The 17,281-nt window shown below is 34.4% G+C and overlaps 1 protein-coding gene and 1 long non-coding RNA gene across 2 annotated transcripts; one reads left to right on the top strand and one right to left on the bottom strand.

Annotated features, from left to right (window-relative positions):
- Positions 1-7,738: 7,738 nt before the first annotated feature.
- On the bottom strand, positions 7,739-12,523 carry LOC130046625 (uncharacterized). The gene is made up of 6 exons (XM_056157952.1): positions 12,316-12,523; positions 11,071-11,217; positions 10,623-10,692; positions 10,086-10,177; positions 8,934-9,043; positions 7,739-8,642 (listed from the first exon to the last, which is right to left on the bottom strand). Exons 3-6 carry the CDS (start codon positions 10,643-10,645, stop codon positions 8,379-8,381), a joined length of 489 nt encoding a protein of 162 aa, XP_056013927.1. The 5' UTR covers positions 10,646-10,692; positions 11,071-11,217; positions 12,316-12,523; the 3' UTR covers positions 7,739-8,378.
- A 45-nt stretch (positions 12,524-12,568) lies between these two features.
- LOC125654111 (uncharacterized) lies at positions 12,569-16,911 on the top strand. The gene is made up of 3 exons (XR_008800930.1): positions 12,569-12,868; positions 14,001-14,870; positions 15,888-16,911. It is a non-coding gene; the product is annotated as an uncharacterized LOC125654111 (long non-coding RNA).
- The last annotated feature ends 370 nt before the right edge of the window (positions 16,912-17,281 follow it).

Genomic DNA, 17,281 nt, shown 5'->3' with positions numbered 1-17,281 from the left:
TTAACATTGCATGATGATACGTTAACACCACATGCTGATACTCTAACATTACATGATGATATATTAACATTACTTGATGATACGTTAACATTACTTTGTGTTACATTGACATTACTTGATGATACGTTAACATTACATGCTGATACTCTAACATTATATGATGATACATTAACATTGCATAATGATACGTTAGTATTACATGATGATACGTTAACATTATATGATGATATGTTAACATTACATGTTGATACGTTAACATTACATGCCGATACTCTAACATTACATGATGGTATATTAACATTACATGATGATACGTTAACATTACATGATGATACATTAACATTGCACGATGATACGTTAACATTACATGATGACACATTACTTGATGATACATCAACATTACTTCATGATGCATTAACTTTACATGATGATACAGTCGCATTACATGATGATATTTTAACATTACATGATGCTACATTAACATTACTGGATGATATGTTAACATTACATGATGATACGTTAACATTACATGATGATACGTTAACATTACATGATGATACGTTAACATTACATGATGATACATAACATTATTTGATGATACCTTAACATTACTTGATGATACGTTAACATTCCTTGATGATACGTTAACATTACTTGATGATACATTAACATTACTTGATGATATATGAACATTACATGATGATACTTTAACATTACATGATGATACATTAATATTACATGATGATACCTTAACATTACTTGATGATACGTTAATATTACTTGATGATACATTAACATGACTTGATGATATGTTAACATTACATGCTCATACTCTAACATTACATGATGATACGTTAACATTACCTGATGATACATTAGCATTACATGATGAAACTTAATATTAGATAATAATACTTTAACATTATATGATGATACTTTAACATTTCTTGATGTTATTTAACATCATATGATTATACATTATCGTTAAATGATGATAAATTAACATTACATGATGACCCTTCTTTATTATATGATGATACTTTAATATTTCATGCTGATACTCAATTATATGAATTCTTTATCATTCTGAGTTTTAATAGGTTGTATTTTAACAATGATAGAAAAACGAGGTTGAGTTTCTTCGATTTTACGGAGAAACATTTTGGAATGTGCACTTTGTCAAATTCTAGAGTTAGCGAAGGGGGATGTCATCGCCGATATGATGTTTATATCTGTCCAAATTACAATGCAATATTAATACTGCAAATTTCAGAAATAATCTGTTTTGAAAATAACAGACACCTGGAATTAAAAGCACAATGAAAGCATGCGATAATAATAATAATAGCCTTTATTTATCCAGGATAACACAAATTAGCATATAGTTAGTTTCCATTGTGGTCCTGCATTAAAACATATACACGAACATAAAATTAACATCTAAAATTAGTATCTAAACATGAATACGATTTAAAAGGAAAAGGGGGAAAATATAGCATAAGACATAGCGATATGATCATGCACCTAGCATCGTTCACAAAAATGGGAGGGGAGGTTGACTTCACATATTTCCTGAAAATTCTTGACTAGTATTTAAAAAAAATAATCGAAAGCTCTAAATCCTCAATCGTGGGAGAAGACGGCATGGGTCTATATTTCAATTTAAATCATCGATTAAATTTTACATATCCACTACAATTCACGACAAATGCAATTTTAAAAAAAGATGAATGGGAGGGGGTGGGGAACCTACATTAATAGATCAACATCTGCACGTAAAGATAACCAACTTTGCATGCAACAATAAAAAGGGACAGACTCATTGTTGCTATATGTGCCTGATAATTATGTTTGTGCACATTTGAGTAATTGCAGTGCAAGAAGAGTTGTAAGTTGATTTGCACAAACATTAATTTTCAAAAGATCACAATAAAAAAATCATATTTCAGCAGAAATATTACACAAGCGATACCAATCCGAGATAATATTGGCATCTGAAGTACATTTAGCAACAAAAAGTTTAGTCCAGTGTGAAATGATAAGTTAATAATGTACGTGGTTTTCTTGTGCATGTGATTTCAGGCATATCCAATTGTGTTTTAGTTGTCGAAAGTATTGATAAAAATCAATACTGAGGAATTGTCGATATACTAAAGACATCCTGATTCTGATCTAAAGACGTTAGGGATTAGTTAGTATTTACATACGTTGTTACATCATGACAATACAGTGCTTGCGAGAAAATCACACAAGGGGCACATGTAAAGGTAATCGGTGCCTAAAATGTTACTGTTCAGTTATACTATATTTAAGTCATTGCAAATTAAGTCTTAGTAAATCTCTTAACTTCCAATTAATCACAATCAGAAATAGTAAATTTTCTATCTATTCCTTAAATGTTGCAATCAATTGTGGACCGCAATGTGCTGCGCGCCCTCTATATTCAGGGATACATAATTGGCACAGCATTGTGAAAAAGGTATCCAATTCGTACCCTCAAGTAGGAACCGGGTTCCCCCCAATTTAGTATGACCCAGATCACTATTTTATCTACCTTCTGCACAGTTTACTACGCTATAAAAATTGAAAATACAATATCTGAAGATGTATAATATACACTACCAAAGCGAAATGAATAAGCAAGTCATTATTGATTATTTCATGCCATCTTTTCTAAACAAAATGAGCGTAATTCAAACGATCTGCATCTCCCCATATATCGGGAATATAGTATAAAAAAATTCAACTTATAGTTGATGCAATGCAGTGAAATTAAACTTGTGATCTCATCCTTTAATTCTTCGAGTTTTTGCCATTTATTTAGACAAGATAATGTTACAGGGGTGGGGGTGGGGGTGACGCATGATCATCCCCTGCTTTTAGAAATATTATCTTAAAGTATCAACATGTAATGATAAAGTATCAGTTGATTGATTGTATCTTGTTTAAAGTTTCTCTCGAGAAGTTTTCACTCATATGGAGACGTCACCAAGACCGGTGATGGGCTTCAAATTTAGGCCTATGCTTGGCGCTTACGGCCTTTGAGCAGTGAAGGTTCTTTAGCGTACCACACCTACTGCGACACGGGACATCCGTTTTTGAGGTCAACTCCGAGGACCCGTGACATTCACACCTGATGCCGAGCGTTTGACGATGAAACTGTCACTACTTGTTTTAATGACTTAGGTCTGTCGCAGGACGAACGCTTTAGATAACCTCTAGGCCACCGCGGCGGTGATGAAGTATCAGCATATAATGTTAAAGTATCAAAATGTAATGTTAAAGTATCAACATGAAAGGTGAAGACAATCTCATAAATCCCCAAAGCAATACAAAATAGATAGTTAGACAAATACGGACCCTTGGATATACCAGAGGTGGGATCAGGTGCCTTGGAGGAGTAGGCATCCCCATCCTCTGTCAACCGCTCACACCCGCCGTTGGTCCTATGTTTTGATCAGGTAAACTGAGTAATCCGTAAGCAAAATCAGTGTGCCAAGAACGGTCTAACAATCGGTATAGAACATGTCAGACAACATTTGACCTAATGATAGGTTGTATTGACGAACTAGATCGTTATAACGACTATAGAATTTACGAAATGTTAACTTTAAACGAGACTGTTGGAACCCCTACACCATCCATTTGTCTGTCAGTAGCTTGCCTCGATTTAAAAACTGACCATACGCAGAACAAGCGGTTGTGTATTGAATCATTTGAGAGATATAAACACTATATGCAGGTGATAATGGAATATTGCTACATAAATATGGGAAGTTGACGATGGAGAAGCTGAAATCATCCCGTTTGTCATAAAGTTGAGTTGTTAGTTTGCCGTTAATATCTACTTTCAATAAAATGTCAAGTATGAAGCAGAAGTGGACGACTCTGTTGTGTCTTTTATTTCGAGGTCGCAGGGATATATCAAATCGACATATGAATAAAAGTTGTTATTGCTAATAGATAAAACGTCATCGATATATCTAAATGTCGAATTGAAGGCCACAACAAGAGATTTCTTCTTCTCATGTAGAAGTTTTTGAATAAATTCTGCTTCATATGAATATAAAAACAAGTCATATCAGCATCTAATTCTAAAGTATCATCATGTAATGTTAAATTATCAGCATGTAATGTTAAAGTATCAACATGTAATTTTAAAGTATCAACATGTAATGTTAAATCATCATCATATAATTAAGAAGTATCAGCATGTGATATAATGTTAAGTCGGCAATAAATGATTATCGTCGTGGTAGTTCAGTGTACGTATATAGAAATTGCGATTTAGTAGAATTATATATGCCTTCTATTGCTATTGGAACTAAATAAGTGATATAGATATAAATGTATATATGCGTTCATTAACGATATATTATATCTTTTACATACTTTCGCAACGTTGACTCTCGTCATTCCACTTGTAGTCTGGACAGCAGTTTTTGAAAAACCTGTTTGACATATACGTGTAGCAATTAGAGATATATATTAAATGCTTTTTTTTTCATTTATCATGACAATATAAAAACCATTAACTACTTAAACTGAACTTTGATCACAATTTCATGTATTGGATATGTGTGCCTAATTCAAAACAAATACTTACGTCTCACACTTAGGAACGTCAGAACAAAATGAAAATAGAACATTGGAGAATACATTTACTATCGTTAGAAGTAAGACTAGCCTGTGATACATGATATCCTCTATAACCAAAAACCACAACAGAACGGGTTGTATAAATGATTAATAACCGATCAACGCTTTGATATTTGCAGCGGAAAGTTTTCTGTTTTAATTTCCCTCTTCCGTCTTCAGGAAATATCAATTATAAACTTATAAAATGTACTCTAATTTTTTTTTCATAAAGCAAAGTTTATTCTGGCGGGTGTTACGGCTTAACAAGTTGTTTACTCCTCTTATGCATCTGATCCCACCTCTTAATTCTATATTTCTATAAATATATTTGAGATTGATTACTATTTGTTATTTTCAATTTTTCATTCCCTCAAATGTGGAAATGGACTAGGTATTGCTGCGTACTCTATTTTCATCTTATTCTGAAAAATGAAAACGATCTCTTGATAACATATTAGAGATTGTTGATGTTACAGGGATCTCAACGAAACCTCTGGTCGGTGCGGGTTCGAATTCCGCTCGCGCCGGTAAGTGCAAGAGTTTCCCAGTTTACTTGCTAAAGGTTAATGGTCTCTACCCATGTACATTGTATCTGGATTCTCTCTTCCACCAATAAAAACTGGGCGCCACCAAATAACTGAAAGAATTGTTAAATGTGGCGAAAACAACAAAACAATCAAACATTTTGTACTTATCACTGCATCAAGAAGTTCCAAATTTTGATTGTCAACTTTAAATGAATTATGTATTTTTAAAATGCTGAACTTAAAAAATGAAAAAATCTTTTTTTCAAAAAAACATGAACCAATTTACCAATTTCATCACCATTCGTTACTTTCACTTTTCATCAGTAAAAGTTTAAATTAGTACATGTACTTCACCTACAGTTGATAACGTCTCAGGATGAGTGAACAATATTCGAAGGAACGTAAAACAAAAAAATCACAGTAAAAAGGATTTTCAAAACGATAGGAATGAGTCACAATTGACAAAAGCAATAGACTATAGTAACTTCGCATGATTTTAAAAACAAAAATGCTATCCCCTTGGAGCCATTTAATTGCCCAACCTCATATTTTTTCTTAAGGAAAAATAAAATGCCCCGCAAATATACACGATACGCCTGTATGAAACTGTGTGTACGTTATACATGCCTATGTTCGTGTCGATTGCGATTCCTTCCTTGACCTTCAAGCCCCCTCCTAGAATACAGCGTGGTATTCCTGGTGACCCACTACCCCATATGATTCATTGGATTCTAATGACTCCCTCCTTCTGTCATCGTTAGGAATCGCTACGTCTCCAAACTGAGGGTAGAAAATGATAGTCTTGGGGTTTCCTACCTTACCCTGTTATTTCTTTCATGGACACATCGACAGGGGATGCTTACTCCGTTTAGGCACCTGATCCCACCTCTGGTGTGTTCAGGGTTCGTGTTTGCCCTACTATCTATTTTGTATTGCTTATAGATGTAGGAGGTATGAGATTGATCACTGTTCGTTATCTTCACCTTTCATGGACACATCGAAAAGAGGGATATCCCTTTTGAATGCAAGATGTGAATACTATTAAAATTGAGACGATGTTTTCTAGTGTCTTCACGCCCACGGACATTTTCACTATTTTTAGTCACTTAAAAATGATATCTAATGTTGCACATTCTATGTAATTGCTTGTTGCAATTCACAGATATTAAGTGTAATGGTATAGTACCAGGGCCTTGGTAAATTCTGAGTATATTACTGAATTGATTTCTGCATATCTTAGGAAATATACGGAATTTCGGAATGTGCAGATTGATTATGAATGGATGAATTAGAATCCAGGTTTCGCAGGGACTATATTTTGTGGCGGAAGGATTGACAATAGGATTGACGATGACGATTCCTTACGATAAATTAAAGACTAGACTTTTTGACATCATATGCAGTTCCTTCTTCAACAAAAAACAAAAATGGAAAACGCAAATATTCCTATCTAGTGATCAGTCATCCAAAAAAATTCTTGGTTAAACGCCACTCTTATTCCACGCAAAAGTACTCTGAAGTTGAAATAAAAGATATGCTCGAGTTCTTCATTGACAATATCTTCGTTGTCCTTGGTGATCAGGTCTTCCAACAGTCTGTTGGAATCACCATGGGCACGAATTGTGCTCCTTTGTTAACTGACCTGTTTTTTATATTCCTTTGAAGCAGAATTTATTCAAGAACTTCTACGTGAGAAGATAAAATCTCTTGCTGTGGCCTTCAATTCGACATTTAGATATATCGACGATACGTTATCTATTAACAATAATAACTTTTATCCATATGTCGATTCGATATATGCCAGTGAAAAGATACCACAGAGTCGTCCACTTTTGCTACACACTTAGATATTTTATTGAAAATAGATATTAACGGCAAACTATGAACTCAACTTTATGACAAACGGGATGATTTCAACTTCTCGATCGTCAACTTCCCATATTTATGTAGAAATATTCCATTATCACCTACTTAAGGTGTTTACATCTCTCAACTGATTCGATACGTCAGAGCACTGCTTGAAAAACTGCCTTTACAAAGGGAGTAAAGATATTGTAAATACTTTATTTACAATAGCTTTAAGTGTATTTAATCACATTTACTTAAATAAGAAAAAGATGGTAAATATGGTCTTTAATTACCTTTACTGGGAAGTAAATTTTTGTAATGGCCCAATTTACAATACCTTTACGAAAAAATTAAAGACCATATTTGCTCAAGTAAATGCAACTTTACAAAAATTTAAAGGTTGTCTTTTTCAATGAATTTACAAGAACTTAAATATAATATTTACGAGAGTAAATTTATGTTTACAAAAAGTAAAAGGTCGTATTTACCAATGACTTTAATTTAAGTAATTTTTAATAAAGAGCATATTTAATCAAATTTAAAGGTGTGTAATTTTTACCATTAATATGGAAATCTGTATACTCCCCTTTTCAGATTTTATCAAATTGCAATAAATTTCTTCATACAAAAGTATATATTGTGAATGAGGAGTTCATATCTTAGTACAAGACATTTCTTGTAGAATCACGTTTTAAATGATCTGTTGAGATAACAAAAGCTGCATATTCAAATATCAATAGTCAATTTATTAATTTCTATTTTTCACAAATGTATGATTATATACCACAATAACGGTGGTTAATATACATGGACATGTATAACAATATAAAACAAATTGTACACAATAAATCATTGATATTTCAAACATGATGGGATGCATAACAAAATATTTTTGATATATTTTATGATAGAATGCATTATCTTGAATTTTGTGTAAATATATGCTTAATTTGAACAATTCTTATTGTATCAATGGTATCATATTTTGTTTTAAAAGAATTGAACTACAAAGGTCATTTTCTGAACCTAAAGATCATAATTGAAATTGTCTTCGAAAAATTTAACAGATTTGAATTACTGCTGCAGAGAACTTTCATCCGCAAATAATCTGTATATCTGCAATATCATTAACACATATATATAAAAACAACAATGGTCCCAATACAGATCTTTGTGGCACTTCAGATTCAAAGACTAAATATGTGTACAAATGAAAAAGTGGTGTTACAAAAAAGAAATTGCATATGCATCACATAGTCAAAAAATAAAAAAAATATTACATGTTAAGAACATATTTTAACATGCAATTCACATGTTTAAAGTCCATGCATGAATAAATGTTCAATTTAGGTGGCTCTTCTTCTCTTAGAGACCCGCTACTTTTTTGGACAATAACCTCTTGCTACGTGGAGGACATGTCTCTAAATATTTTTTGTCCAGACTTCCTTTAATTTTCTGTAATTCCTCACTCTCCCAGGAATATGGATGGGACACAAAACCATCATCTCCCTCCTCATCACTGCTCATATATTTGTGAGCATTTGGTAGCTGGAAAAATGTTCTAACTTTATTTTTCTTCTCCTCGGACCATCCCGTCTTCTCTACCGCAACAAGTCTCCTCTTCAATTTCTGTCCAAAAAGATATGTTTTAAATTAAAGGAAAAAAATAATTGCAGTTACCTTCCATATTTACCCAAATCACTTCAATGAAACATTTGTTTTGAATATATTTTTAAATACATGGGCACACAATCAAGTACTCATATAGACACCCTTTCATCAATTTCCTTTTCTTTCCTCAAGTGACCTAAACCATTTCGATAATCTTCATCCAGTGTCATCAAAATCAATAATAATGTTCTAAGATGAGCTTTAAGTAAAACTGTATGATTACTGAGCTAAATTGAATTTCAAGTTTACCTCTTTCTTTCTTTCAGATGTTGCTTGCCTCTTTTTATTTAACTCTTCTTTATTCTTATTGTGCCTATTGTTGGCCTCCTTTTTGGATGTAAAATATCTTTTAATGGCAGCTAGAAAATAAAAGATGCTGAATAAAAGATCTTGCACAAAATAATGTAAATATGTTTCAAAATAACTAATTATAGCCTTAGTTCAACCTATGATTTCTTTGTAATTATACCCCCCCCCCCCCCGCAACAAGTTGCGAGGGGTATACTGGAATCGGGTTTTCCGTCTGTCTGTCCGTCCGTCTGTAGACGCAATGGTTTCAGGGCTCTAAAGCATTATCCTTTCCACCTACCGTCACCATATCATTATATGGACTACCCATGGGATGAAGATGTTCCCTATCGATTTTGGGGTCAAAGGTCAAGCACACTGGACATCGAAGTAGCAATATGGTTTCCGGGCTCTAAAGCGTTATCCTTTCCACCTACAGTCACCATATCACACATATGGACTACCCATGGGATGAAGATGTTCCCTATCGATTTTGGGGTCCAAAGGTCAAGTGCACTGGACATTGAAGTAGCAATATGGTTTCCGGGCTCTAAAGCGTTATCCTTTCCACCTACAGTCACCATATCATATATATGGACTACCCATGGGATGAAGATGTTCCCTATCGATTTTGGGGTCAAAAGGTCAAAGGTCACGCGCACTGGACATTGAAGTAGCAATATGGTTTCCGGGCTCTAAAGCGTTATCCTTTCCACCTACAGTCACCATATCATACATATGGACTACCCATGGGATGAAAATGTTCCCTATCGATTTTGGGGTCAAAAGGTCAAAGGTCATGCACACTGGACATCGAAGTAGCAATATGGTTCGGTTTGTCATGCCATTTGTTTTTTACACTCAGAAAAGAGGTAGTTTATACCTATTACCAACACCCTTTGGGAGATTGGGGTAAGCGGGGGGTATTCTTAGTGAGCATTGCTCACAGTACCTCTTGTTAATTCTAAATTAGGACAAATAAATAAACTTATAATCAACGTTTGCTTTCTCATTGGTAATAACTGTTGAACCATAATGTAATGCTTTTCAGATTAAATATAAATTGAAATATGTTAGATTTAGCAAAATTTATAACAGCATTTTCATTAGTACCATCTATGACGTCAATTCTTTCATCTGGCGCAATCCCTTGTACACTGTTCCTCATAAATACTGTCAGTGGTACATTTTCTTCATCCATGAATCTACAAAATAACAAGATTGTTACTTGGTTACAAATTACTTTAAAGTAGTTAATGTACTCCTGGGAGTTAAACTTTTACCCTAAAAATGAATTAGTGTATAAAATTCAAAGTAATTCAGCTGGGTTATTTTTTAAATTTAATATTTTGAAATAGTTTTACTAAATTTGCACAATTAACATTGGTTCAATGATTTATTTATACATTTATGGACTGCGAATCTGGTTTATTGTTTGGAGAATGTTTTCAGGAACATCCATTATTTCAAAACAAAACAAAGATGTAAAGAGACCCACACGAATGTCCTAACCAATGCATTCATGTGCACAGTGTGTGATGGCCTTACAAGTAATTTCATTAATTCATAATAACAAAAAAACTGACAAAGCATTTATAAATTCAACATTTGCAAGAAATATTGTCTCATTATATATGTATGCAAAAATACCTTTTGCTGTACCGTAGTTCCATTTCAAAGCCGTCTGTTGACCATTTAAATAAGAGTCCTTCACTGCACTCTGAATGAAAGAGAAAACAATAATGATATATATATATGGGAAACAGGGAGGCCATTTGAGTAATCTAATTCTGATGGGGAGAGATGCCTCATCCATGATGCACTCTTGTCCTTCAAATCTTTTCTTGGAGACCTTCGGACTGCTGTTGTACACTCAATACTTTTCTTTTTCTGGCAAAGAACCGAAAGAGTATTCTAAATTCATATTCCTCTGGAACTGGTTATGTGTATGTTTCGTGAGGTGATTTTACACATTTTCAACAATTTCACACATGGAAGGACAGACACAATATTAAATTATATAGACTATAGTCAAAAAGGCATACAATTTATAATATTTATTAAAGCATTGGAACTGCATTGAAAATTGACTCTTAACCTTTTGTGCTGGAGGATCATGTTGGGGTTCATCTTCATCTCCAGACTCACATCAAGAAAGCTGCAGAGTTTCATAGAGCCTGTCTTTGGCAGGTTTTCTAGGAGATTTCCTTAAACTTGTAGATTGCAATGATGTGGCTGTTCTTTTCTAAACAAGAAGAAAACAATAGTGTAAAACATGACCGATTCCTTACTCTGTACAAAAAGGAAATTACATGTGGAAATTAAACAAATGCAGAAAAATAGCCAAATTTCTGTCTAAAACTACTAAAAGTTAATGCCTATAATAAACTACTTAAAGATAATGTCTTAGTACAATAACCTACACAATTTTTATATGGATAATATATCAAACTTCATCAATACATGCACGTCCAATCAGTCAGTCATACACACTACTTGCAATATATATCAATTACAATTTCATTGTTTTTGCCTAATATATCTGATATCAAAAATTGTATTATTGAATGCCATTTCCTCATGAATATGTTGCAGTTGTACACAATGCACATATGGATCTTGATAAATATAATACATCCATTTTAAAAACCAAATATCTATTCACAAACCATAGAATTTAATCTAAAAATTCTGAAAGTAAAAATTGGAAGCCAAATCATAAAAAAATAATCTGCTCTAATCACACTAATATATTACAAATTAAACTGACTGTAAAAGTCAGCATCTTTTACGACTCAAGTTTGCAATCAGAAGATGCCAGACCCCCCTCCCAACATATACATGTAACTATAATAATTCAGAAAAAGTGAGATCAAGGAAGTAGATATAGCATATATATATATATATATATATATATATATATATATATATATATATATATATATATATATGCAGGCGCGGATCCATAATTTTATTTCCGGGGGGGGGGTCGAACCTTTTCACAAAAACATATTTATAATATAATAACAGTCAACTAATTTTTCTTATAAATCGTTATATTGTAAAAATTTTTATCTTTGCAAATTCCAGGGGGGGGGGGAGGGGGGTCCGGACCCCCTCCCCCTCTAGATCCGCGCATGTATATGTATATTACATGCATATACCTGTGCACAAATACAATGTTTAATGAAAGTGACTGATACAGTGTAATGGGGGGGGGGGTTATGTTGTTAAAGTAAAAGATAAAACAACTACAGGCCTAGATCTAAAATTACAACAACAACAACAACAAAAAATTCATAGGCCTATCTAAGAAAAGAAATCTAGGTAAACATGATCAAACCTTTGTCATGGGTGTTGCTGATAACACAGATTCTGGCTCTGATTCGCCTCCTGATGAAAAATGAAGATGTAAACTTTCATCCTTAACCTCTAAATCTGTCGCCTCTGAATCCAATCCATCGGCAAATGTTAAAAAGCCTTGGGTCCAAGTCCATTTTAAACTCTGTGTAAAACAAAGAAACTAGCCGCGCCGCTCCTTGAGATGGAGTAATCCGATCTGTTGATCTTTGACGTCACGATTATACCCATAATGCACTCGGCGGCCATATCGTAGGGCAACAGATTGAAACGTGGAAGCGTAAACAAGAGAGGGTTATTTAAGTTACAGCAAGAATATGGTTAATATTTGTGTTGTGTGGAGTTGTAACAACCGGTCAGTGAGTGGAGATGAAAACAGACGCTTTTATGACATTCCTAAAATTGTAAAACATCAAGGAAAGCAGACGGAAGAGTTGTCAGCTGATTGGAGAACACTTTGGCTGGCGCGGATCAACAGATCAGATTTCAACCCGAGAAACGTCATTTTAAAGTCAGTTCAGATCACTTCGTTTCAGGTAATAGTTTTAATTAGGTTATATATTTTGTTAATTTATAATAAATCAAAAATTGTTTGTCTTATTTTAATATGTTGATGGTGCTAGTACCGTCTGAGCGAGCGCAGCTTCATGCATGCACATATTTTGCAATGGTCATGCTTTGATCAGGCAGGGATCCAAATTAACTTTTTTCACTACTAGCAAATTTTAGTTAGTGGATTATTTTCCAACTAGCAAAATTGAGCCTTTACTAGCATTTTTCAATTGATTGCTGTTTTACAGGAATTTAAGAAAACAAGCATGTATCTATATCATAATGTAGGGAAAATCTTTTAAAATCTTCTGTAAGTGCAATAATAAAAATAATATTGATAATTCTTTCATTTAAAATTTAATGAATATCAGACAACATACAAGTATCATCGGTGCATGGTGAGGGTCATAGGGTACACTTGTGCAGCGAATTCGCTGTCCAGAGATCTACCACCTATTTACAACATCATGTGGTTTGAAATCTTGAAAACTGTTTGCGCCAATTCACACTATATGTTCAAAACTTTTGGAAATTTCATCTAAAAAATTCTAGTTGAAAAAAAACCCTGCGAACTCGTAAGTGTTTGACTATAGACTACAGAAGGACACCGCGTGAAGCGGTGACACTATTTCACTAACACTTTCATGTGTTGTTTCATGTAAACACGGACGAGATCAACATGCTTGCTACTTAAATCAGACGTCTTTGAGACGCCCGAAGTATGCATGAAGTAGGCCATCTACGACATCACTGACTGAGATGACCTTGGCCTTAGCTATTTATTCGATCTACGTTTACTTTTCAATACTTGCATATTCATTCTGTAAAGCGTTTCTACGCACAAGACAAAATTATTGTAAACTTCAAAGTACAGCCAATAAACCGAGGAAATCCGAAAAAAAGATTCGGGTTTTTTCACTCGCAAAAAGTTGCAATCGCTTGTGATTTTTCACTCACAATTTCAATTTTTAACTCGCATTTAGCAAGTATTTCCCCTTAATTTCGTTGCCCGTCAGGTTCAATTTAAAGGCCGGGAGTAACCTATTATATTCTTAATGAAATTTATGTATCATTTAGGTAGATTGATATAGCATTATATTGTAATTCATGTTTCAGGAACAAAGGCTGAACTCTATGACAAGACTATTTAAAACCTGACTGGGCACCCTCTCTTAAGTTAGGACCTGTGGAACAAGATCCATCGATAACTTTATCAACAAAGAAGTACGAGAGAGCCCAAAGCCGTGATGCATGAAAATTGGAAAAGACACTGTCAAAACAGGCACTAGATTTCCAGGATGTTGAAAGACTTGAGGATTGTGATGTGAACTATGAACTGTGAACTGTGCAAGTTTAGTTACATTGGACCACTGGAAGCACTGGCACCTAGAGAGGAAGACAAAAGCAATAAGGAAGACCCAGACCTACTCCACAAGATGCGTTGTGAACTGCAGAGGCAGTAAAACTGCAAAGAGTGACGAAGCAACCGATCCTCCATGATAATTGCACATTGGTATCGTGATAATGGACAGATATCTTCATTTGAGAACATGAACCTCAAACCCAGGCCTGGTCAAGTTGAAAAAATAGTATTGCATAATATTCTCATTGAAGGAAAATCACATGTCCATTGCCTTGCCATGGTGAAATGGTTATGCAAAGTAAACGAAACAGTTTGACATTATTTTGGTAAACCAGTTGAAGTTTGGAAGGCCAATATGTATGGATGTGAAGGACCTGCTAGTTTTATTCCCATTCAAAGAATAAAATCCAAATTTGTATATGCTTTTGAGAACTTTCAAGGAATTAACACAATCGTTGTTATACCACGTGAAAGATTCTTGTGACTTTGATATGCATGAAATGAAGCCGGACACATATGTTGATCTGGATATATACAGACACAATTTGACTACCCAAGTATGCTCATTACAAAAACTTGTGAAGTCGGTCACATGCAGCTGATGTGTGAAGCCGGACACATAGGTCTTACATATACATGCATGTACATCAACTATTTGATTACATCAGTCTGCACATTACAAAAACTTGTGAAGTCGGGCACATGCAGCTGATGTGTGAAACCGGACACATAGGTCTACACATACATGTATGTACATCAACTATTTGATTACATCAGTCTGCACATTACAAAAACTTGTGAAGTCGGGCACATGCAGCTGATGTGTGAAGCCGGACACATAGGTCTACATATACATGTCAGGGTTGCAAATAACCACTCGCCCACTCGCAAATGCGAGTAATTTTATCTGTGGGCGACAAAATCTTAAGGATCTTATCGCCCACATGGCGAGTAAAAATTTTGTCGGACTTTTCCGGAACCCGACCGGGGTTTGACTCTACTTTTAAATGCACTTTCGTTTTCACTATTTGCTACCGATAAAACGTTTTCTAGAGACAGACTGTTCATTGGATCAACGTCATAAGAAGACGCGCGATTAGATTCACGATGTGGAAATTTATACAGGGGGTACTTAACCCAGTAGAAAAAAGAAAAGCAGACCGCAAGGAGTACTTCGTTGAGTATGACAGGAAAAGAGCAAGAAATTTTAGTGCAAAATGGACAGAGAATAGAACATGGCTGCTCAATACCGAAGCGGGTATGATATGTAAATGGTGCAGTAAACATTGTCATAGTAGTGATCCTAAATCAAGTTTTATTAAGGGTTGTCAATCTTATAAAATAGACGCAATTGTGAAACACGAGGAATCAAAAATGCATGTTAGATCATCATGTAAAAAGTTTTTTTTCTTCTTTGTTATTGCTTTCAACATTTCATTGAAAATGTGGGCCCCAAAATATCAATGTGGGCTAGTAAAACTTGTTAAGTTAGGAGCCCACATTGGCCCTGGATTTTTAAAATTATTTGCAACCCTGCATGTATGTACATCAACTATTTGATTACATCAGTCTGCACTGCCACATTACAAAAACTTGTGAAGTCGGGCACATGCAGCTGATGTGTGAAGCCGGACACATAGGTCTACATATACATGCATGTACATCCACTATTTGATTACATCAGTCTGCACATTATAAAAACTTGTGAAGTCGGGCACATGCAGCTGATGTGTGAAGCCGGACACATAGGTCTACATATACATGTATGTACATCAATTATTTGATTACATCAGTCAGCACTGCCACATTACAAAAACTTGTGAAGTCGGGCACATGCAGCTGATGTGTGAAGCCGGACACATAGGTCTACATATACATGCATGTACATCCACTATTTGATTACATCAGTCTGCACATTATAAAAACTTGTGAAGTCGGGCACATGCAGCTGATGTGTGAAGCCGGACACATAGGTCTACATATACATGTATGTACATAAATTATTTGATTACATCAGTCAGCACTGCCACATTACAAAAACTTGTGAAGTCGGGCACATGCAGCTGATGTGTGAAGCCGGACACATAGGTCTACATATACATGTATGTACATCAACTATTTGATTACATCAGTCTGCACATTACAAAGGTGAAGTCGGGCACATGCAGCTGATGTGTGAAGCCGGACACATAGGTCTACATATACATGTATGTACATCCACTATTTGGTTACATCAGTGTGCACATTACAAAAACTGGTGAAGTCGGGCACATGCAGCTGATATGTGAAGCCGGACACATAGGTCTACATATATATGTATGTATGTACCCACTATCTGATTGCATAAGTCTGCATATTACTTGTGAAACCGGACACATAGGTCTACATATATACATACATACACTCTATGATCATTTTAGTCTGCACATTACAGAAAAATGTTTGCATAGCAAATACTATTCAGGAAGGGTGATAATATTCTTGCAATGTACCGTATACGTTTTCAATCTAATTTGAAGTGTTTATTTTCCTGATCTTATAAGTATTTTTGTAGTTAATTATTTATTGACTGTAAAGTGTTACATTAAGATGGTATTTATTATGTACAGGAAGCAGTTTTTTAAATTTATTTTGTAATTAAAAAGTATATTAATTTGAAGAAAAGTGTTGTACATCATGAAATGAATTTGAAAGTGCAAGGAACGAACAATTTATTCATTATATTTCAATTTACAATTGCAAATGGTTTTGCTGTGATAACCAAGGAAAACAATCTTTGGATATACCCTCATTATGGAAATTAGATCTTCCGATTAAAATATGAGGCCAAAACTGAATGGAGACAATATAATCGAAAACTATGTAAATAAGGAATGTGCTCCATAGGTGATATCCAACCTCGGAAGACAATATAATAATTTACACAAGTTCTAGAGCAAAGCCCTTTAAGCGATGAAAAGATTTGCAAGCTCCTATGTTGTGTTTATTTCGCCTCACTTCAAAATGTGTTTTTGTGGGGCATGGGAGAAAATCT

The sequence above is a fragment of the Ostrea edulis genome, chromosome 3, assembly GCF_947568905.1.
Source record: "Ostrea edulis chromosome 3, xbOstEdul1.1, whole genome shotgun sequence".
Lineage (NCBI taxonomy): Eukaryota > Metazoa > Mollusca > Bivalvia > Ostreida > Ostreidae > Ostrea > Ostrea edulis.
This window is presented reverse-complemented; position numbering and strand designations above follow the sequence as displayed.